Consider the following 21,269-nt stretch of genomic DNA (forward strand, 5'->3'; position numbering starts at 1 on the left):
AAGACCTGTCCTCTTTTCACTCAGGTGTGCTCACAGCTTAGTGTGGGACCATCTGAAAGACACCCAAAGTGGCCCTACACCAGCTGTGCCGCCAGAGCCAGAACAGGGAACAGCTTGGGCACACTGTGTTTAGCCTTTCCATGATTAGGCTGCCCTGAAGCCTAATTCATTCAGCATTAGCACATCATCCAGTATGTGTTCTACTTCACAGTCAAGGAGACACAAAATTATTGGGGAGGATACGAAGGCATTAGCTACATTCATTTCAGCCTCCTGAAAAAAAAAAAAAAAAAAAAATAAAAAATTCAGCAATCTGCACATTCTCAGAAGCCAAGCTGGTCTTGGTGCACCAAATGTGAAAACTATATAGAAGCTGAGCTGCTGCAGTGGGGAATCTAACCTGAGCCTTTTCACATGATGCAACAAGAGACTACAAATAGTAGAGTAGAAACATTGAGGGGACTAATCACAGAAATGAAGCTATGTCCAGCACTACTGAGCGATTCAATAGCAGAGCCAACATTTAAATGGTTGCTCTATATGCAACCAAAGACAAAGCTCGGGTGTTCCAATCCCACTCTCACAGAAACAAACTGTTTGATCAAGAACTTGTCATGTAACTTCTCTGATCCAAATTTTTTGTTTTCAAATATTATGCAGGGGCAACAGGGCAATTAAATCTTAGTTGTGCTGAATATGAACATGTTACCATTTGGGTGTTCATCAAACAACCATCATATGTCAACAGAAAATTATGACAATCACAACATATATTAAACAAATTCCTTTCTCTCCTCTGAAATACTAATCTTCATTTGCTCAGTAGTAATCACAGTAGTAACATTCCCCTTTCTGCATCTCTGTCTTTCAACCTCCTAAAACTGCCAGAAAAAAAGACAAAAGCAGGCTTTTTGCATCAGTTGAACAGGTAGCCAAATTCCTGCCATAACATGAACATGAGAAAGACTGTTGTGTAAGACTTCATGTTGTCCACAGGAGAGAGCAAGCTATAGGCAAGACAAAAGTGAAGGCATGTTTGCTGCTTATATATGCTCTACTTTACTGTTTACGTATTCTCTCAAATTAACAAGAGTTAATCTGTGGATGGTTTCCTGTCCATTACATTGGTTTGCAATTCAGAATTGGATCTGGGGCTTTGCATGTCGCTGACCAAGATTACATCATGTCAGTACATGATACCTGATAGCCTTTGCAGAGCTGGATCTGTAGTGGCAAGCTTAGCACAACACCAATAAATAAATCAGTTATAGATTTCAATAATCAGTAAATAGCCTTACAGATTCACTCAATGCCTTATTTTCTACAGCCCAGTCAAGCCATACATAAATTACAAGAGGCCCTTGTCTTTTTCACTATTATTATTTATTTTAAAAGAAATTATTTAGAAGTTATCAAGAATCCATACACATTTATTCACCGGTGTAATTGCCTGGAAACTTTGCTGCCTTTCTGGTGTGACATTTCTCACCTTGAAAGGGACATTTGCATTGAGAGTTGAAAACAATTTTAAAACTCAAGGCTGAGAACACCTAGGATTGCTATTACTCATCTTTACCAAGCAGTGACAGTTTTAAACCTTCTGAGTACTGAGATAGCTATGTAATTTCCTAAGGGAGTCAACTATTGTGCGACACTATTGTTTTCATGTGATAGCACTTTCAAATCATTAGCCTACAGAATTGTATACATATCTGTAAACAGGTATGATTTATAGCTTGTAGGATGGAAAAATCAGACTTAAAATATTACATTTTAACAAAAAATAATAAAAAAAGAAAAAGTACTAAGAAGCCCCTCTGGATTTCTGAGGAAAATGCATCATCGCTTTACTATTTACATTGGGATAGCACAGAGGGATGAATAAAAACTCCACTGTGGTAGGCAGTATGTAAATATAGAAAAGGACAGTTCTTCCACAAAGAGCTTAAACTCAATACTTTAAAATACCTATTTGAGACATCACAAGGGATCGATAATGCAAAAATCAAAGTAAAATTAATCATCATATAAAAAAAAATTGGTCCACAACCTGTTTTTTTTCCTTTAAAGCAAAATAAATGGAAATAATCTGCTCTACCACAGTTCAAGAAAAAGGATATTACAATAAATAACTTAGAATTTAAATAATCTCCCCATAGCCACCAAGGCTGGATCCACATGTGAACTGGGATGTTTTCCAAACTTCAGAAAGGACAACAGGTTTGGGGTGCAAAACCGAGACAGAAAGTCTGGCACAGACATTAGATATAAAATTGAAGGGGCTCAATAGCCTTTCTAAGAAAACAGGCTAAAACAAATCAAGAATAAACATGAGACGTCAGAACTGCATCACTGCAATTAATGAGTAACTAATAAACAAAAGTTCTCAAGGAGCCACACTGCAAACATAAAACGGAGATGCTAAGAAGTAATTCTGAAGGACAAACTAAGCTCAACACCCCCTAAACCCTGCCAATATTTACTTAGGAGATATTTAAAGGCCTGTCCCATTTAGATCTCAATTAATTTAACTAGATTATTACAATCCATCCTGCTTAAGTTCTCCTTCACTTTTAAACCATTAGTTCTATCCCTAGAGTTTTCAAACCTCCAGTGCTGTATGGCACCCAGTGGAAGGCAGCTCTGCCATAGGAACTCTAGATACTGTTACCATTGATAATCGATAGCAAGTACTAGGAAGCTTAGAATGAAGCACCACAATGTTCCTCACCTCTTTCATTTTTATATATGTACCACAAAAATACCCCCATATAGTATGGGAATACGACTAACTTAGTTAATGCTACTTTTCAACTTAACACTTCACTCACTGTGCATAAGGATTCATTTTCTGGATGAATCTTCTCAAATTCTGTCTTTGCTAAATGTATCTCAGTCTGAAAATACATTTTTTTAATCTACAGCAAATTCATAATTGCAAAATAACTAACTATCTTTAACTACAGTGATCTGCTCCCCCATCATTGCAGCAGAATCACAATTATTTTAATTGGGTAGCCCAAGGAACACAGCCCTAAAGCATAACGTAGCCCAGTGGCATGCAGTAACAACTTCAGGTTCCTTAAAATATCAGCTGCAAATACAAGTCAACAATAGCACTATAAGAAAAAACCATCTTTTCCATTTGCTTCCCATTTTCAAAAATAAAAATATATGGTTTGGTATTAAGTTGACATGAAATGGAATGCTTGTAAAATTGAGAACATCCCAATTGCACCCCATCAAAAATTTTCTAAAGTCCTGTTGAATAATAATTTTAAAAAAATCAACATGCATTTAATTTTAAAATGGTTAAATGAAAACAACCATTTCATTGTTTTCTGAAACCAAACCAATTTCATAAAACTTGAATGAACTAATGAAATGCTTTAATGCAGGTGGCTTTGTATTTCTCACCAGTTTCTGCTGACATTCTGACCTGTTTTTTACCTTGTGTGGTAGAATTTTATCCCCAAATATTTTAACATGTATTATAAATATATGGAGTGGGTGAACTCTGACTTCATACAGTATACGGTGGTCTTGTGATATGACATGTTGAAGTCTGACTGAGACAAGTACCGAAATGTACAAGATCATGACCTTGAAGTTATCAATTCAGAGACCACTTTAAAGAGTAGGGCCTTCAGAAAAATACTACATTATCCTGTATCAATAACAAAACTTCTGGAAGAAAACTTATCATACTTGAGAGATAAGTGATAAGGAATTGAGCCATGGCATATTCTGCTAATAACAGTGCCCTTATCCAAAGATTAGTTTGTCTAAAGGACAGGAAGAGAGTATATTTACAAGGCTTAATCTGTCAAACCTCCATCAGTCTTTTTCCTATTTATCCTACATAAAGCAGCAGAAGAAAAAATATTCCCCTCTGCTGCTGTAATCAAAGTGATTGTGTTTCACATCAAAAACATTTATTTACTACATGGATTAAAGGATTAAACTGTATATGAGTACTTTGTCCAACATTTTGTGCTTATGCTAGAATTCAGCTGCCCTTAATCTCCATACCATTGACACAGCATATTGATAAAATGGTTTTTCCATTATGGCTTCTTTGTTTGTGATGTATACAGAATTAAAGTAACATAAATAAGATTCCTAGGTCATTTTCTCCAATGAAGTTAACTCCTCAGCCAGCTTTATTAACATGCCATGTATCTTCTGCCCAAGAATTGCTCCTTTCTTGCAGAGAAAATAACTGGAATCCATTCCTATTGACCCTGAAGGGCGGTCATATAAAAAGGAAGAGCAAGAGCTATGCCTGTTCCCAGCTGTGGCACACTGAAGTGAAACAAAGTCATTAATGTCTTGACCAGTAATCTTTGATTAAATCAAATTTCTGTTTGTTTCTTCTCTGCCCTTTTGAGACATTCAGCAAAACCTTGGGGTGCTTGCAGTGCACACTGGAAAACCTCACCCACTAGTTGCACTCACACACCACAGGGAGGCTATGGCTGCGTTAATACACCCACACATCTCAGAGCAGGGCAATGTGGCAATGCCAGCTTCAGTTCTGAAAGCATTATGGCAAATTTGCCCTGTTGCTCTGCCTTAGCTAATAAGCCCTACCCTTCGTCAGGTTGAATTAGGTTGGGCAGATCATCCAGTGGGCAACGTTACATTGCTTCCAAGTCTGGAGGTGGCTCAGGCGTCTCACACTGTCTTGTTCAGGGCAAAACAGGTATGTCATAGTTTACAGACACCAATGAGGTTCAGCTAGGTATGAATGGCAGTTATCTAGAAGACCTGGGGAAAATGAGTTAAATAGTCAAAAATCACCCCTGAAAGAACAAAAAGCCACCAAGAAACAAACTGTGCCACAACAAACCCCAAAATGACTCCTCATGTAGGCCAGTGGCTACAGACTAAGATATACTGCTTTTAACCTCCTGCAAGAGACTCACTTTTCCACCACACCTATTGATACACTAAAGCTCTGCACTCCCACAGCTAAACATCTAGTTTGCTTTCTGTATTTGGCTTCAAGGCAGATTAAGTCTCAGAAATATACCGGGGGGGGTGGGCAGGAAGACTAGAAATATCCTTTTAGAGGCAGGAAGAATGAATTTAATTTTGATTGTTCTCTGACTACAAAATAAATTCTTCTTTCAGGTTGTTCAGGAATCCATTTCTGAATGGACCTTGAGTGAAATAACTCACAATGAGAGACAGTAAACTAGGTTCAGAGTACTAATACTGATCAGCAAGACTACTATGACAATTCCATGAGATCATGATACTTTCTAAGCTAAATGACCAGATGTTTTCTGTGCAATGGGATCCAGACACATCCCATGCAATGACCTGTGATTGCTGCAGCCCACCAAATACTAAAAATAAAGGCAAATATAACCAAATATATTGTATTCTGTGTTAGTGAAAGTACTGCTCCTTTGTTGGAAAAAGTTTTTGTATAACCATGATACGGTTTAGAACAGTTTCAAAATTAGAGAAAGCTAAGCTGAGCTGCCCTTGAGGAAGGCACAAAACTCCACTATCATTGTGGAACCTTCTTGTGCTCCATCCCCCCTAACAAGCCCTGGGACGTATTCCACTTGTGGAGAATGCAAATAAAATATTATCGACCCTCTATTATCACTACACGCATTACGCCTAATACACATCCATGCATCTGTGTTCAGGACAACATCTACAGCCTGGATAAACTGTCCACGGATGACAAGAACCATGTCAAGAACCATCCAAAAGAATTATGTTCTTTCATAAACAGGGACACATTTCACAATGCTGACACCTAACAAAATCCATGACTGACCTTGGTGTTAGCAACCAGTTACAGAAGATGAAGCACTTTTCACCTTAGACCTGTTGTTTCAGGCTTTTTGCAAATTCAGGCAGCCATCACTGCAACAGGTTAGACATCTATCACACAGTGACAGTTGTCCGAAGAAAATACAGATAAAAATCCCCTCCTTTTTTTCTCCTCTAATAAGAGGAGATACATCCACATATCTCCTTTTCCCAGTAAGTTTCCAGTTCTCTGCAGCTTTTGCTTTGAGAATTGACTTAGAGTAAGCAAATATGATAAACTGCTTTAGTAGTATTGCCTGCTGATCATGAAAGAGGAAAATAAATAACGAAGAGTCCCAGTCACTCTTTTATTAATCTTTGTATATTTTACAGGGCACACGTTGGTGTGTTGCTGCTGTTGTTTAAAATTATGTGACCTTTAAGGTTTATTTTGTATCTTCAGGCTTCTGCTCTTCTGCGATTAAATGCATAAAAGCAAGTGGAATAATAATTATGTAATTTATGTTCATACACATCCTCCCACTGGCATGCTGCTTCTTGACTGAAATTGTATTTGATTCATGAACAGCTAACCATTAAAGATGGCAGGGACAGATACTGCAAATCTGTAAGAGCAATCATGAAATAATATTTCAGCTACACCACCCATGTCAGGTCCATTTGCACATTTTTATCACTGATTCATGTTCTGTAATCTACTGCTTCAACTGACAGCATTTATCCTTGCTACTTTTGAATAATATTATAAGCATGTAGAAAGGTGAATCATACAACTCAAAGTGCGCAGTTCTTACCATTGATTCAGGGAAAATAGGAATATAATCGTTAACTAAATCTACAAATACAGACAGAAAAATTTTCCAAGTAAAGCCATTAACTTGTGTGTTTGTGTTGACTTCCACTATAGGAGAAGTGTTATACCTCAGAAGTGCTAAACTAACATGTATAAATTAAATCAGAAGACCTCTGCTAAAAGGGGCAACATTTCTTTTCTGTATCTACATCTAGCTCCTGGGTAACGAAAATAACCCTAGCTGAATAGCAACATATTACTTACATAGCAAGGACACTTAAAGAAATGGTCTTGTGTTGGGCCTCTCAATTGTGCCAGGTACCGTTCAAGCTTTTGCCATTATGGAAAAGGCAAAAGAGTGACAGAGAAATCAAAAGCTGACAGGAGTGAAGTAACTTGACCAACATGACAAAGCGAGCCAATGGCAGAATAACACAGAAAACAGATCTTGAAATTTCCCAGCCTGTGCCCTAGCTAACAGACATCAGTTTCCCTCAAGTCCTTATATGAAGGCATTGTAAACCAAGTTACAATTAATTCAGCTGCATTCCTCTAAGGATGTACTGCAGTCGATGGATGATACCAATTCTTCATCGACACTTAGTTCTGCCTAAAGAGGAGGGAGAATTTTAAGGCTGCAATCTGACAAAGCTACTTTGTTCTTTAGCAAATTCATGACTATTCTTTGACTAAATGACATTTAAAATTAAGAGAAACACTGAGAAGTTGAAGGTAATATTTCTCATTTCAAAGGAAATATACCAGTGATCTGGAATCTGGAATGAAAAGTTGTAAGTTGCTCTTAACAAACCCCCTGAAATCTGTGGTTCTGAGTTTACAAAGACATGACTGTAAATTGGTCAAAATCCTCTTCGCAAGCATTGCTTATCATGCTGCAACAAATACCAAGAGCTACACAAACACAGCCTAACCAAGTATCCAGTCTTCTTCAGCAACCACCTAAAAAGCTATTAAAAGTTTTCTAGAATAAAAATTTCAGTTAAGATGTGGGGGGTTAGACACTAAATTGAGGTACACACACATTCAATCAGCCCCACTGAAGAACAACTATTGCACCAGTCTATGAACGTATTTCATAAAGAAGGCACATCTAGAGTTAAAAGCAGTTATCAAAGCCGAGATCTCTTTCTGGGTGGATTTGCAGAAGAGTGCAACAAATGAAGCTGAGTGCCCTGGTATGAAACTATTACCGCAACAAAGCACTATTTTAAGGACTTCATTCAGGTCACAGAAAAGAACTGATGAATCACATAGTACACAACTCCTAAAAAATATGTCCAAAAGAAAGGTAAACTGGACTTACTAGATAACTTCCCCTGCATGACTAATAGCCTGTTCTGAAAGCCTAACAGAATTCATATCTGTACTAAACCATCCCACAGCTCCACAGCATCGCATCTGTCACAAAGAGAACGAAACAAGCATTTCTGTGTTTTCAATCATTAACTCATTCACAACATACTGGTTTAGTGAAGCAGCCAAAGCAGAGACAAGGAAGTCGCCATTTCCCCCCAAACTGATACTTATTTTTTGCACAGCTGCAAAAGGCTCAGGAAGGCTGAGTCTTTTTCTAAATTCACCAGATAAAACCAGGTAGCAGATGGTCAGAGGATAGGCCGCCACTATTTCAGCCTCCTAGTGTGTCTTGTTTAGTAAGTCTTCAGTTTTAGAACCACTTCCACAATACAAAAGATCACAATGCATATTTTGACAGGCCTGTTTAAGGTGTTCCATTGAAAGAACTGAACTGAGAGCTGTGGAAGACTGGACTGGTGTACATGATAATTCTTGTGCTATATGGTCTTTAATTCACAGGTTAAGGATTAAATTATTGTCCCACTGCAGTCAGTTAAGGAACCTTCATGAGCAGTACATAACGTTCTGAAGGTGTTCCATTTAGTGTCTATAGCTACACTCAACAATTAAGACTACATCTTTGCAGTAGGGTTTAAGTTACCTATTGTCAGACTGACTTCTCCAAAACTAGCCTGGTTTGTCTGAATGTCACATAATTCTGAAGCAGGGCTGTGGGATTACATGCATAAGTAAAGCTCTATGCCAACTGACATACTAGAATTAGCTAGCTTGAATTGAAAGTGCGACCACAAGAGGAAGTTTTGGGTCCTTAGAGGAGAATCTTGATTCTGGGTAACATTCAAGTTCAAGTTAAAAGAGCACTAAAGCTAAGCTATTTGCATAGATAAGCAGGTAAATCCTTTACCAAGGTATCATTCATACGTTTCTCCATGCATTCTTGCCTACAGAGAAAACCACTGCAGTTACAAATCACATCCAGCATTAACTGCTTTCTACAAAGTCAGAATCCCACACACCCACCCAACACTTCCACCAAGAGTTTATATGCAATACTAAAAAAATACTATTTGCTCTCCAGAAATTTCCAAAGGCTAAAGCAAGAGCAACACATCTCACGCAGGATGTACCTAGCTACACATCTGGAAACCAGATATATCCTGCAAGGCACATTCATCTGACCCCACTTTTTTATTGTGACCTAGTCACCCTCTATGTATCTTGCATGGCCATACATTTAGTCTCTGCTACTTGTTGCCAAGCATATGTAGTAAAAGGGAGAAGAGAGTAAAGGGGCTATGGGGGATAACAGAATTTTGGACACTGTCCCAACGAAAGCATCCCAAAACTCATTTAATCCCAACAAAATTGAGTTTGGACCACATAGACTGCAGTATCTTAACAATAAAGATAAGATTATTTTAACTGAGAACAGCTTTTTTCACCCAGGACCACAAAGCAAGTACATTTTACAACTACCACCACACCGCAAAATATCAAAAGTATCATTATATTTTTTCAGCCCACTTACTTCATACTGGAGAGTGTCTGTCACCCACAGAGTTAGACAAGGAATCCTGAAGTCCTGGCCCCAGTCCTCTACAGAATCTCACAAAGATGTGAGATTCACATGCTCAAGCTAACAAAAAAATACAAAGGATAGCACAGTTTATTGCACGAGATGTTAAAATATAGCCTTCACAATAGTGCATGCACTTAAATAATGGTATTTTAATATTGCATCTTTCTCTACTTTTTTTTACAGAAAGTGAGGGGGATAACTATTACACAATGAAATATTTCAGTGACACCACCAGACCTCAGTTAACAGTTCTGTGTTCTCTGCCACTTGTACTGCTTCAAGAGATGGTTAAGCAATACCGACCCATTGTGAAGTGGTTTATAAATTGCTACTGATGAGAACTCTTGCTGAACAAGCAAAATAGATTCTTTAATGCCAACTTCTTACCAACAGCAGCAAAGAGTGGAGAGAGACAATAATTAATGTGTTAGTATCAAGAGAAACAAAGAACCTGCAAAGGTCTCTGTCCTTTCCCAGATAACAGACTGAGAAAGCTTCTTTAATATAGCTGGTTCTGTAACTGTTCATGGAGGTTGGACTGAGGGTAAGCAGTGGTTGACTGATTTAAGGGACAATTCTGACAGCATCTTAAGAGCCTGGATAAATATCCTTTAAAAAAAAAAAAAAAAATTAGGCTGCAGGCAGCAAGTGAGGTCTGGTATAACGGTGTAGGGCACAAGAATTTTAAAAGCCAAAGCTAGTATCACTTCTAAATATAACAAACGTCTACACCATGTTCAGGAGCACAAGAGTCAGGTGCATTGGAAAAGAGCTTTTATCAGCACTTCATTATGATAGCTGTTTTCTGGGACAGTTATAGTTTTCTTCCAAGAAATCCAGCCAGCACCAATTAAATGGCAAGATACATATTCGTACAAGGAGCTAACGAGGTTCGCATTATTGAACAAAACAAGAAGTAAATGGGTTTTGCCCTCATAAATCCAAAACACTACACTGCCAAAATAGAGGATGTGAGAAAGCACCCACACTAGTTGTTGCTTCTCCCTTGGAAACACAGACATCAGAACCCCCAAACAACCTGAAACTTTGCCATGATTGCAGGGTTCAAACCTAATTACTTACAAGAAGCATGATACAATCTTTCAGGACTAGACAAGGGCAGGACAAGTTTTGTAGCTCACTCAAGACATACTTTCCAAGAGCGTATTAACGACATGTAGTATTCCAGTGGAGCCAGAGGGAAAAGAATCACCTCATGACAACCAAAAAAAAATTTAAAAAATTAAAAAAAATCCAACCCAAAACCCAACCAGATGAATAAAAAAAAGTTACTGCTCTTTGTAGCACCAAAGTCTCCCTTAATGAGCTTCCATGACCATGTCTTCAAAGTCCTGGCTGTACAAGATCCAGCCATTAGAGCACGTTACCACAGCTAAAAACATTTGCCTGCCTGCTTACAGTCATCAGCAGAACAGTCTGGACTGGGGGAATTACCCTCAATTTAATTTATTGCCAATTAACATAAAATTTTAATTACTGACTCAGTTATCGAGAGGAAAAAGAAAAAAACCAAACAGGGAAACAAACCTTGGAGAAACACCTTTCCTCCCATTTCAGCAGGCTCTGCTTCAGACTGTCACCTCTTCCTGCTTCCTCACCTCAGGCTCCCTTGCTTTTGCCGTGGACTCCAGTCACTCCCAATCCCTGCAGAAGGGCACGGGCAGCACAAAATGGGGCCCTTCAGCCACTCTTTGCTTCTTTTCTCCATTTTTCTCCTCAGGTCTTCGCTTCTTACTGCTCCTCTGCTCTGCACGGATCACCCGTTGCACAGTCCCTCACAGCCGCGCTGGCCCTCGAGCACACCTGCTCCCTGAGGGGAGGCGGGTCCCACCCGCTCCCAACCAGCAGGAACCGGCTGCGACCGGCACAGGGCAGTTTGCAGCCTACTCCCCACAGGAGGCTGCCCAGCCCCTGCTACCCAGACCACAGGATTTATGCCCAGTATACTCACATGTGGCATTTTCTGTGGGGTAACTGAAAGATACACAGGATTTCTAAGAGTAAAGAATTAGATTATAATAGGGAAAGGAGAAGTTTGAAAGCAGGGAGGGGATATGGCGTGGCTGACACAGAAACAGCATTTCCTATGCTCTTTCCTTGAAAGTCTCAGGGAATGGGAATGCTAATTTAGAGTAAATGAGAAGGCTACAGTCAAGAAATTAAATTCTGCGTTAATTTCACAGACTTCTTCCCCCCTCCTCCCTTGCAATTCAGCACCTTGAGTCTTATAAGAGACCCCATGTAGCGGTACCATTGAACTAACACACCCTGGAGTGAGCCGAGTGCCTGCACATGTGGACACCAAGGACCCTGACACATCCAAAAAAACGGCGACAACTGGCATGCGAGACATCAGTTATTTCACATGTGCTCTCCTGAACCTCTTAAATGTGAAATGCACCCACATTGAGCTGATTAAAAGCTCCTGTGAGTCTGAATTCCTCTCCCCGAGTAGGTTTCTACACCACAAAAGAACATTTCATACATCATATTTGAAACCGATCGGAGCCTTAAAAGCAACTTTATTCTACTGCCATTACAAAACAGAGCTTTCATTGTCTGCTGCTGAAATGCTTTGAGTCATCTTCTTCCAGTAATAACTAATCTCTTGCTCTTTCTCTTTGTATCTGACAATTCATGGACAGTCCAATTACAGGAGAGGAAAGAGAGGAAAGCTGCATACCAGTTTCAGAGGGTGGACTTATAACACCCAACTAATGTTAAATGATTTTGTTTAGGAGTGTAATTTACTTAAGTAAATGAATTCTGATAATCTACTTTGAAAGCAGACTGTAATAAGAAATGGTTAAACTGCAGCAGTATCGTATAATAAAAACAAAGCAAAACGTGATTACAAAAAATCAGGAGACTGAAGTAATACAGTATAATTTGAGAAACCTGACAACTATTTATGTCCATGTAAAACCCACAGCCCACGTTTTTGTCTACAGTTTTTCATGCCAAATCTGCTTCTGAGTTGCTAGTATTTCTGTCACTTGAGTGACCTACCATAAAGTCCATTTCACACCAAGACAGGTATGTGTGTAGAAGTCTACCACAACACACGAATCTCTATGCATTTCATACAGACTTAAAATATGGCTGGCACAACTTTGGTGTCAAGGACTTGTCACTAGTTATCCTCATGAACATCCAGCCAAATCTGTCCAGGACTCTGTGCGGTGGTGAGGCTGGGGGGAACCACAACAGAAGGAATTTTAAGAATGGTGTAATGCCCATGCACACTATTTCAGAGACAATTTTAAATTCAATCTCTCTTAATTCTCAAGCGTTTGATTTTACCGAGTAATAACAAGGGCTCTTTTTGTGTAATATCTAATCTGCAGGAAGAAACCTTAAAGGGAGCACTCAGAGTGAATAGACAATTAAATTGTTACTTCACTTTCAAGTATCTGCTCAGCAAGATGCATATTGAGCATATATCTGAAATAACAAGACAGAGCGAACCCTTATCTACAGTCATAAATTAAATGCAGCTAAGATACATGCCACATGTGAGCTTCCTATACTGTACTGTCAAACCACTTACCTGCTAATGGACAGGTGCTGATCATACAAGGTACATCAGAAGACTTCCTCCAGACTCTGAAGAGCACTCGTGTAAGTAAAAGCTTTCAGGATTTACCTCCTTGGAGCCAGTGGTAAACATTTGGGCTAAGAGCATCTGAGCCTTCTTTCAAAATAAGGTAAATCCATGGCATATACTCATGGGGAAAAAAAAAAAAAAAAAAAAGAGAACTAAGCATTAACATTTGCACATTGACACCATCAGGGACCTTATTAAAACAACTACCTCTTCCCTATTAGCTCTGCTCCCTCATTTTTTCTTTTAGAGTATATTTGAATAAACAAGACAGATGTCACAAATCTAAACCAACAAAGTTTGTCTTTTAATTTACATTATAATTTTTCCATTATGATTTCTATCATGAACAGAAAGGCAGCTGAACTACCCGATGACTTCCTTTCAGAGAATGCTGTCATCTCTCAGAGTCAGACATATCTAAGATATGCAAATGATTAAGGAAAAGATACTGCAACTCCTCTGATGCAGCATATGCCATATTCCACAGCTACAAACGTTACAATCTTCAATAAAAGGAAGCCAGCAACTCCCTTCAAGTCCTAAGCTTCGTTGTGAATGACTGCATATACAGTATGTTGTGACACATGCAGAAGTGTTGTTTTAGAAGAAGAAAGTTCAGATTCTTCTTGCCAACATGATTTTGATAAGGAAGCAAGGCTTTGCCAAAAAATCATGTTTGTTTTCCAAACCCTTATATAGTGCTTACTACTCATGTACGTGAGCTTCCGCTTGTATATACTGGCATACAGCATGACTCAATCTACCATCCCCTCTTCAACATAACACACAAACCAAGTGTGGGAATAAAAAGGCCATGCTTTATTCATGATCCAAGGAAACAAAAGCATTATCTAAAACAAAAAGGAACTGGTGAGAGTAATAAACTCTCCCTCCTGGCCAAATCCCACAGCTAATCCTTTGATCCACATACAGAACTATGTTAAGCAGAATGGCTTGCTCCCCTCGATCTAAATGCCTGCATCGCAAATTCCACAAACTGATCAGCCGTACCTGTCATCACACAGCTGTGGTTCAGGGTAAACCAGCTGGCTACCATCCTTTTTTGAACTTTTGATGGCTGAAAGCTTACCACATGTTTCTGCTGGACCTTATCTGCTACTGGCTTTTCTGGACCCAGAGAAGAAGTCATGACTTGCTTGATGAGTGTCCCTTTGCCCTTGCTAAGGTCCTCAAACCAACTAATGGGAAAGGCAGTAGTGATTCAGCTGGGAAAAACTCTTGTCCATCTCACCTAGGAAAGAATGGAAAAGGAACTTGCATAGGGAAATCCTCTAAGTGAAATAACTTCAGAGAAACATATAATGCATTACTACAGTTGCAGTTTAAGCTAGCGAACAAGTTATTTCCAATTTGCTTTCTATTCCAAAACTTCTAGGATTAGATTATTACAACACCTACACAGGATAAACTAAATTTAGCACTGTTCCATAACAACATGCTGTATTTTGCAACAAAAATGAAACATTCTTTTCCAGACTTTTCTCTGAAAATACACATTTTTCCATAAATTCAGTATTGCACATTTACTTTTCATTTACGAGAGCTAAGAATAAAAGCTTTCCTTTTCATTTACAAGTCAATACTATCTTAATCTACATTTTCAAAATTGCATTTTATTTTCCCTGCTATACTATAGCATTATATCATATCTCAAGGGAGAAAAAAACGCATTTAAGTTAGTGCCAGGTATCTTCATTTTTAATACTAGGTGTACTTGTTACTAGTCAAAGAGTAAACAGGTGCAAATTCATAAACTAACCTAGCAAAACTATACATTATCCTATATACTATGTTTAATTGGCACATGCTGTAACATTTATGCATAACTAACATACAGCAAAATATTCTGTACTAACCACCAAGGCTTCATGCCCAGTACAGTGGAATATCCCACCTCAAAGGTAATGAAGACTAAGCAAATAACCGATACCTAAAATCTGTTTGACATGACCAAGCGATGCCTTCAGCCAAATATGCAATAAAAACATATTTAACACTTGACTTCAAATGGGTTTAAATTCATCAACTTAACAATTTTGAATTCATATGACAGTCATGGCTGAAAACTGTGTATTTATATATACACTTGTATATACATACACATACAGGACCTCTGCCCATCAGCCTCACTTCTCTGCATCAGTTTCAGTCCTGCTTATGGTGTTAGCAGAAGTGTTGTACAAGATGAGCAGTAGAGGGACATGTACTGCATAATGATGACACTCAAATTCATATCAATTGACTGGTTCTGCTAATTGCTGTGAAGATGAAAGGAACAGGTCTTTGCAACTCTGCAAGAGACCTGTGGAAAGCACACGTTGCTTTGTTTTTAAATAATGACTTGACTACAGTTGCACCTACTGCAAGCCTTGATCTGCAGGTAACTAGTATGTTAGGCATTGTTCATCTGTTAATTTGCAGGCGAGATCACCCACCCAGGAAAAGTCATCAGATTCACAGACAGTACACCACTGAATGGTGGTGATTAACTTCAATTATGCCTCTCATGTTATTCTGAAACCTCTAAAGAACCTGCTGTTTTTAAATAAATTAAAAAAGAAAAAAAGACAGACCCACCCTTTGCTATATCAATCAAGATAATCTTAGTTTCTGTGAGAATAGCAGAAATTCCCAAATTAGAGTTCATCTGCAGATGTAACCTTGACCTCTGAACAGTTACTTAAAAGCTGAATTTCTTGTAGACATGAAGTAGACCATTCTGTTTAAATTAAGACTTCTAGAAAACAAATGGTTAACACAGTAATTGACTGGCCAGGAAGAAAGACTGTACAGTGAGTGAAGAAATGTTTGTCATATACATACCTCCTATTTGCAGCTGTTATGTAAACAAATACAATACCATACATGAGAACATCACATCCATATCTCATTAATACAGACATCACCCTTTAAAATACAGGCTGTTTTCATTTATTAAAGATCACACCTGATTTTAGGTCTTTTATATTTAGTCCATAGTATAACAGTAAAAATATTCTAAATAAAATGAATACCACAAAGAGTTTTACAAAATATTTATTTTGAAAAAATCACTCTGTACAAATTTAACATTCTCAACACCCAAGTTTTATAAAAATGCTAACACAACAGAAAGATGAGTGAAACATTAAACTGATCTTTTCTTAAATTACAAAGAAACTGATTAATTCTAAAGAAGCTACTGTAATTCTAAACTTTAAGAAAAAAGAAAAGAGAACTTTTTAAGATTTTACTTTACCTATTACAGCCAAATACACGTATCAAAGAATGATTTTTTCCATCCTTTTTATAACCCCCCCTGCAAACACTGTCCACAACTAAACCAAATACTCTAGATTGTTTACACTTTTACTGTACATAGCTTGTGCTCCAAGAAAAGCTAGCACAATTTGATCATAATTTTCTCAGTGCCTAACAAAAAGTCACCTCTATACATCTGGTACAAAATTCTCTGTACAAACCAACTTTGCTCGTGTAAATTTGAAGAAAACGTAAAGGAAGAGTATTTATTTGTGCCTTCAATTTGGTACAATGAAGGGACAGTGATTAAGTAAAATTCCACAAAGTAAAATTCAGTAACTGGGAATACTGTATTTTTTTTAATAATTGCTATTGTATAAAAAAAAATTATATACTGCAGGTTATTAGGAATGGCAGACCCTAAATCTAACAGTGCTAGTTTTATGATCCTCATCACAAAATAAGATTTTTCTGTACATTATTTAAGTTTCTGCTCTTCATTTTAAGCTATTTGTGAAAGCTGTTGCATATTAAACAACCTTTCTTAAAACAGGAGGAAGTGTCCCCTCATGAAATTAAAACAGTAAAATTGTCATATTACTGTAAACACAATTAAAATGAAAACCGACAAAATGCAGTGTGACAGGTAAGCCATGGTCTGGAAAGCTTTTTTCACATTTTCTGAACACAATATATGACTCACACCACAAACAGCAGCAAAAAAAAAAGCTATTGAAAATTTCAAGTTAGAGCCAGGGGTGCCACGCAGGATCCATACGACAGAGATTATCCAAGCTATTTGCAGCTGCTACCAGAGTGTTGACTTTGCTTTCTCCTCCTTCGAACTGAGCAAGATTATGAAGTCGAGTCATGATAGCAGTAACAGCTTTCTGAACTAGTGAAACCAGCTGCTGGCTGTCCATATTTTCGGGTTGCCCAGCTGCTGAGAGCGGAGAGGAAGTATCCTCTTGTGTTTTTTTGTGCCATGCAATTATTTCATCCCGTAGGACGGTTTTTAGGATGCCATCAACCTATATGAAGGAGAAAAATCAGACTATTATATTTAATCCAAAGAACCATCATGGACTATAGAATTGTAACTCTATTTTAGTCAATGGCATTTTGACACTTCTGGTCCCAACATCGCAATCTTGGTCTTTTCAAGATGAGTGCAGCTTCCAACTGTCTTTACTATTTCCTCTCAAGGTATTTCTTTTCATAAAAAGCTTTCATTATCAAAACACAACACAATGACTCCTACAGAAATGAAAAATCACGTGAACTATAACATATTAAGCGTGAACTATAACATATTAAGATGTTCATACACAAATATAGTCACATACATTCTATTTTTAAATGACTTTGCTAAATTTATGACTTTTCACACACACATGCATACATACACAGAAGTCTTGTCCAAAGATCAAGAGTGCTTTGCAAAGCTGAGGATATTTTTGGCACACTGATTATGCTCTCAACGAATACTGTTTTCTGCCAATCAGGGAAGAACACTGACTGCAACACAGGTATATATGTATATAATCCATACACGCATATAGATACGTATATATAGGCCAGTTCTATCCTTGAATGAAAAAGAAATGCCTGCAACAAATAGCTTCCAATTTCTTCTCATCACTGAGTTGAGTTACCGACATTAACCTGTCAACTCCAACTGCCTTGAGCTTCTAAAACAAATTTTTAGGTATCCAGTCTGAGTCAAATTCACTGTTTGCACATATAGACATTAGGGCAACATACACAAAACACATATTGAATATATTTTATGGAAATTTGTGAAAGAATATAAAAGTATAAAGAGTTAAAAGCATCCCTCTCAAGTCTAAAGACACATAATCTAAAGCAGTATGCACCACATGCCTGAACTGAGCTGGGCACCCGCAGGTCCAAAAAAAATAAATGGGCACCTGCGCTCCGATCTTCAAGAAATCATAGAATCACAGAATATGTCAAGCTGGAAGGGACCCATAAGGCTCAGGGTCCAACTCCTTGCTCCTCAAAGGACTACCTAAAACTAAACCATATGACAAAGAGCATCATCCAGGTGCTCCTTGAACTCTTGACAGGCTTGCTGCCATGACCACTTCCCTGGAGAGCCTGTTCTGACTGACTGCCCACCCTCTTAGAGAAGGGCCTTTTTCTCATGTCCAGTCTGAACTTCCCCGACAGAGCTTCATTCCATTTCCTCATGTTCTGCTGCTGGCCACCAGAGAGAGAGGAGATCAGCACCTCCCCACTCTGCTGCCACCCCTGAGGACATTGTGGACTGCAATGAGGTCACCCCTCAGCCTTCTCCAAGCTGAACAAACCAAGAGACCTGAGCCACTACTTTTAAGTCTTGCCCTCAAGACCTTTCACCATCTTGGTCACCCTCCTCTGGACACACTCTAATAGTCTGATGTCCTTCTTATATGGAGGTGCCCAAAACCGTACCCAGTACTCAAGGTGGGGCCATACCAAAATGATGTGGCAAGTCTAACTGGGCATACTACAACATTAATTCAGATGTAGAAACTACAGGCTATGTCAGCAAATGCGTCTGCATGTATAGACACAGCTTTGTAAGGTAAATGATAAATTATTAAATATTCTTAAACACAGCTTTCTGTATTATAGATTAAAAAAATCACGGAGTATTTTCCATCTTTTAAGTAAGTAGCTCAAGCATAGCTACAGTATGCTCTTTGCAATGTCTTTCTGGTACAAATTGCTTGCCTAAGTGCAAGGTACCTCATTTTTGGAAAGCATTAGAATTTAAAAGGAAGTCAGACACTTTCTTTAGAAAACTACACACTGTGAAGAGCTAGAATACATCAAAGTAACAGTTTATCTTCAGCATTCTATTCTGCTAACAAAGGGTCAAGACACATTTCTATTCACAAACTACTATGAAGATTCTAAATTTGTCATTTTACTATTTACCACTGCCAGAATTTGTACAGATTTATGAGGCTACAGAACTGAAACAATCATCCTCAATTAACATGTTTGGATAAAAAAAATTAAATTAAGGGTCAAATTAAACCTGTCTTCCTCCTATTCTTTCAAATAAGGCAAACTGCAAACATCTCAGCTGGCCTTTGTGATGACCTTAGGGTAAGATTTTAAAAAAAAGTAAAACACTGACTGTTCAGTTTCTCCCTCAACCAGGGAAGTGCTATTTAGTTTACAAATTGCTACACATAACATGCCTGCAAACAAACTTTCAAAAGGTATACAAACCTTAAAGTTTGGCTGTGCAAAGCAGCGAGCTACTGCAATCATAGATGCAGTCAACGGACCAGACACCCCAATGGTGGTAAGAAATTCAGAAATATTTGGTGTAAGCCGGAATGGAACTGGACGGTTGGCATCCAAATCTCCAGTAGCATCATTAATGTCAAAGCGGAAGTAAGCTACATTTAGCTTGCCAGTGTCCTGGAAAAGTAATTAAAGGAACGGATTTTCATTAATGAAACCAAAAGAAGCTGAATCTTTATTTCCTGTTAATACTCAGACTACAAATGGTACTGCGGTAGCTTTTCACTCTTTCTGTCAGTTTTTGAGCAAAAAAGTTAAAATTAAAGGCATTTACACATTATTGTAATATCAACCTTCAGGAACAGATTCTTCTGCAGTATCGTCTGTAAGGAGTCATGCAGATAGACAGATTTCTATTCTCTATGCATCCCAGCTCTGGGCAGGCATTCTCTATGCATTGTTCACTCTGGGTAAGCATCTGAACGCGTATCTAGAGGGATTAAAGAACCTTAATTGCTATGCAGAGTATAGCCCTCAATGCATTAAAATGACATTACAACTTTAATTTATATCACCTTTGCCCTACTAAGGTGGCAAACCTTATTTTAAATGTTGGGTTTAAATGGTACAGGAAAAAAATCACTCTTAATAGGAGCTGTAGCTTGACATGATGTCAATGCTGAAAAGGGAAGAGTATTTGAAAAAGAGTATTCCCCTTTAAGAAAAGGGGAATTTTTTGAGGTTTTTTGAAACCTGTTTGACACAGAAATATATTCAAAGCAATATATTTGAAGGAGGACTAAAAAGACTTATCAGTCATGAACAATTCCAATGCATCCAGAACATGAACGGTTCCACTTATCTTAACAAAGATTTTACAGACAAAGCTCTAAATCCTCACCACAGAAGGTAGAGTTGATGTCCACGGGGACTGCGGTTTAAATTACTACCTACCTGATGTGCAATCACATCTAAATGAAAAGCCTACTGAAATGCAATTATATATATCAAATTACTGTTTTGACTCATTTCAAAAGTACTGTCCAGATTTTCATTTGACCAAAGATGACAGCATGCATCTAGAACAAACTAAAGCATACCTGGGCAATCTGCAGCATTTCGGGGTTGAGTCTATTTAGATGAAAGATGAATTCTGCAAAGCCAATTAGAGCTAACTGAATAGTGAACATCTTTCGAAAAGTCCAGTAATCTGTAGCATTGGGGAATGTATGTAAAGCCCACTCCTTAAGCATACTGCGCGGCACCATGTTACTCTGCACTTCTTTAAGTATATCTCTGAGAACCTATATATGAAAAATATTAGTTGAAAGAGATCATTTTTAATACACTTCTTAGCAACTGACAAATATGCCAAAAGCAACTACCAAACTTTTCTCAACTGCTGTATCCCATTTTAAGAAAAACATCCTGAACTTGGACACTTTCAATCCAACATACTTCCTGACAACTTTGTCAAAACACACGATACCTTCTTAGCCCATCCTCTGCACAGCTAGAAAATATTCTTTAGCTGAAAAGACTACATTTTAAGTAAAACCACTAAAAGTAGGAAAACTGCAAACAGGCATGTCAGAAAACCTGAGACTCAA

At 38.1% G+C, this 21,269-nt stretch overlaps 1 protein-coding gene across 1 annotated transcript in view; it reads right to left on the minus strand.

Moving 5' to 3' along the window:
- Window positions 1–16,173: 16,173 nt before the first annotated feature.
- Window positions 16,174–21,269, minus strand: part of TRRAP (transformation/transcription domain associated protein) — a 96,955-nt gene continuing 91,859 nt past the window's right edge. The window contains 3 exon segments of the mRNA XM_055707531.1: window positions 16,174–17,426; window positions 19,642–19,836; window positions 20,760–20,963. Of these exon segments, the coding sequence (XP_055563506.1) occupies window positions 17,142–17,426; window positions 19,642–19,836; window positions 20,760–20,963 (684 nt within the window). The 3' untranslated portion in view covers window positions 16,174–17,141.

The sequence above is a fragment of the Falco cherrug genome, chromosome 4 (genome assembly GCF_023634085.1).
Source record: "Falco cherrug isolate bFalChe1 chromosome 4, bFalChe1.pri, whole genome shotgun sequence".
Taxonomy (NCBI): Eukaryota; Metazoa; Chordata; class Aves; order Falconiformes; family Falconidae; genus Falco; species Falco cherrug.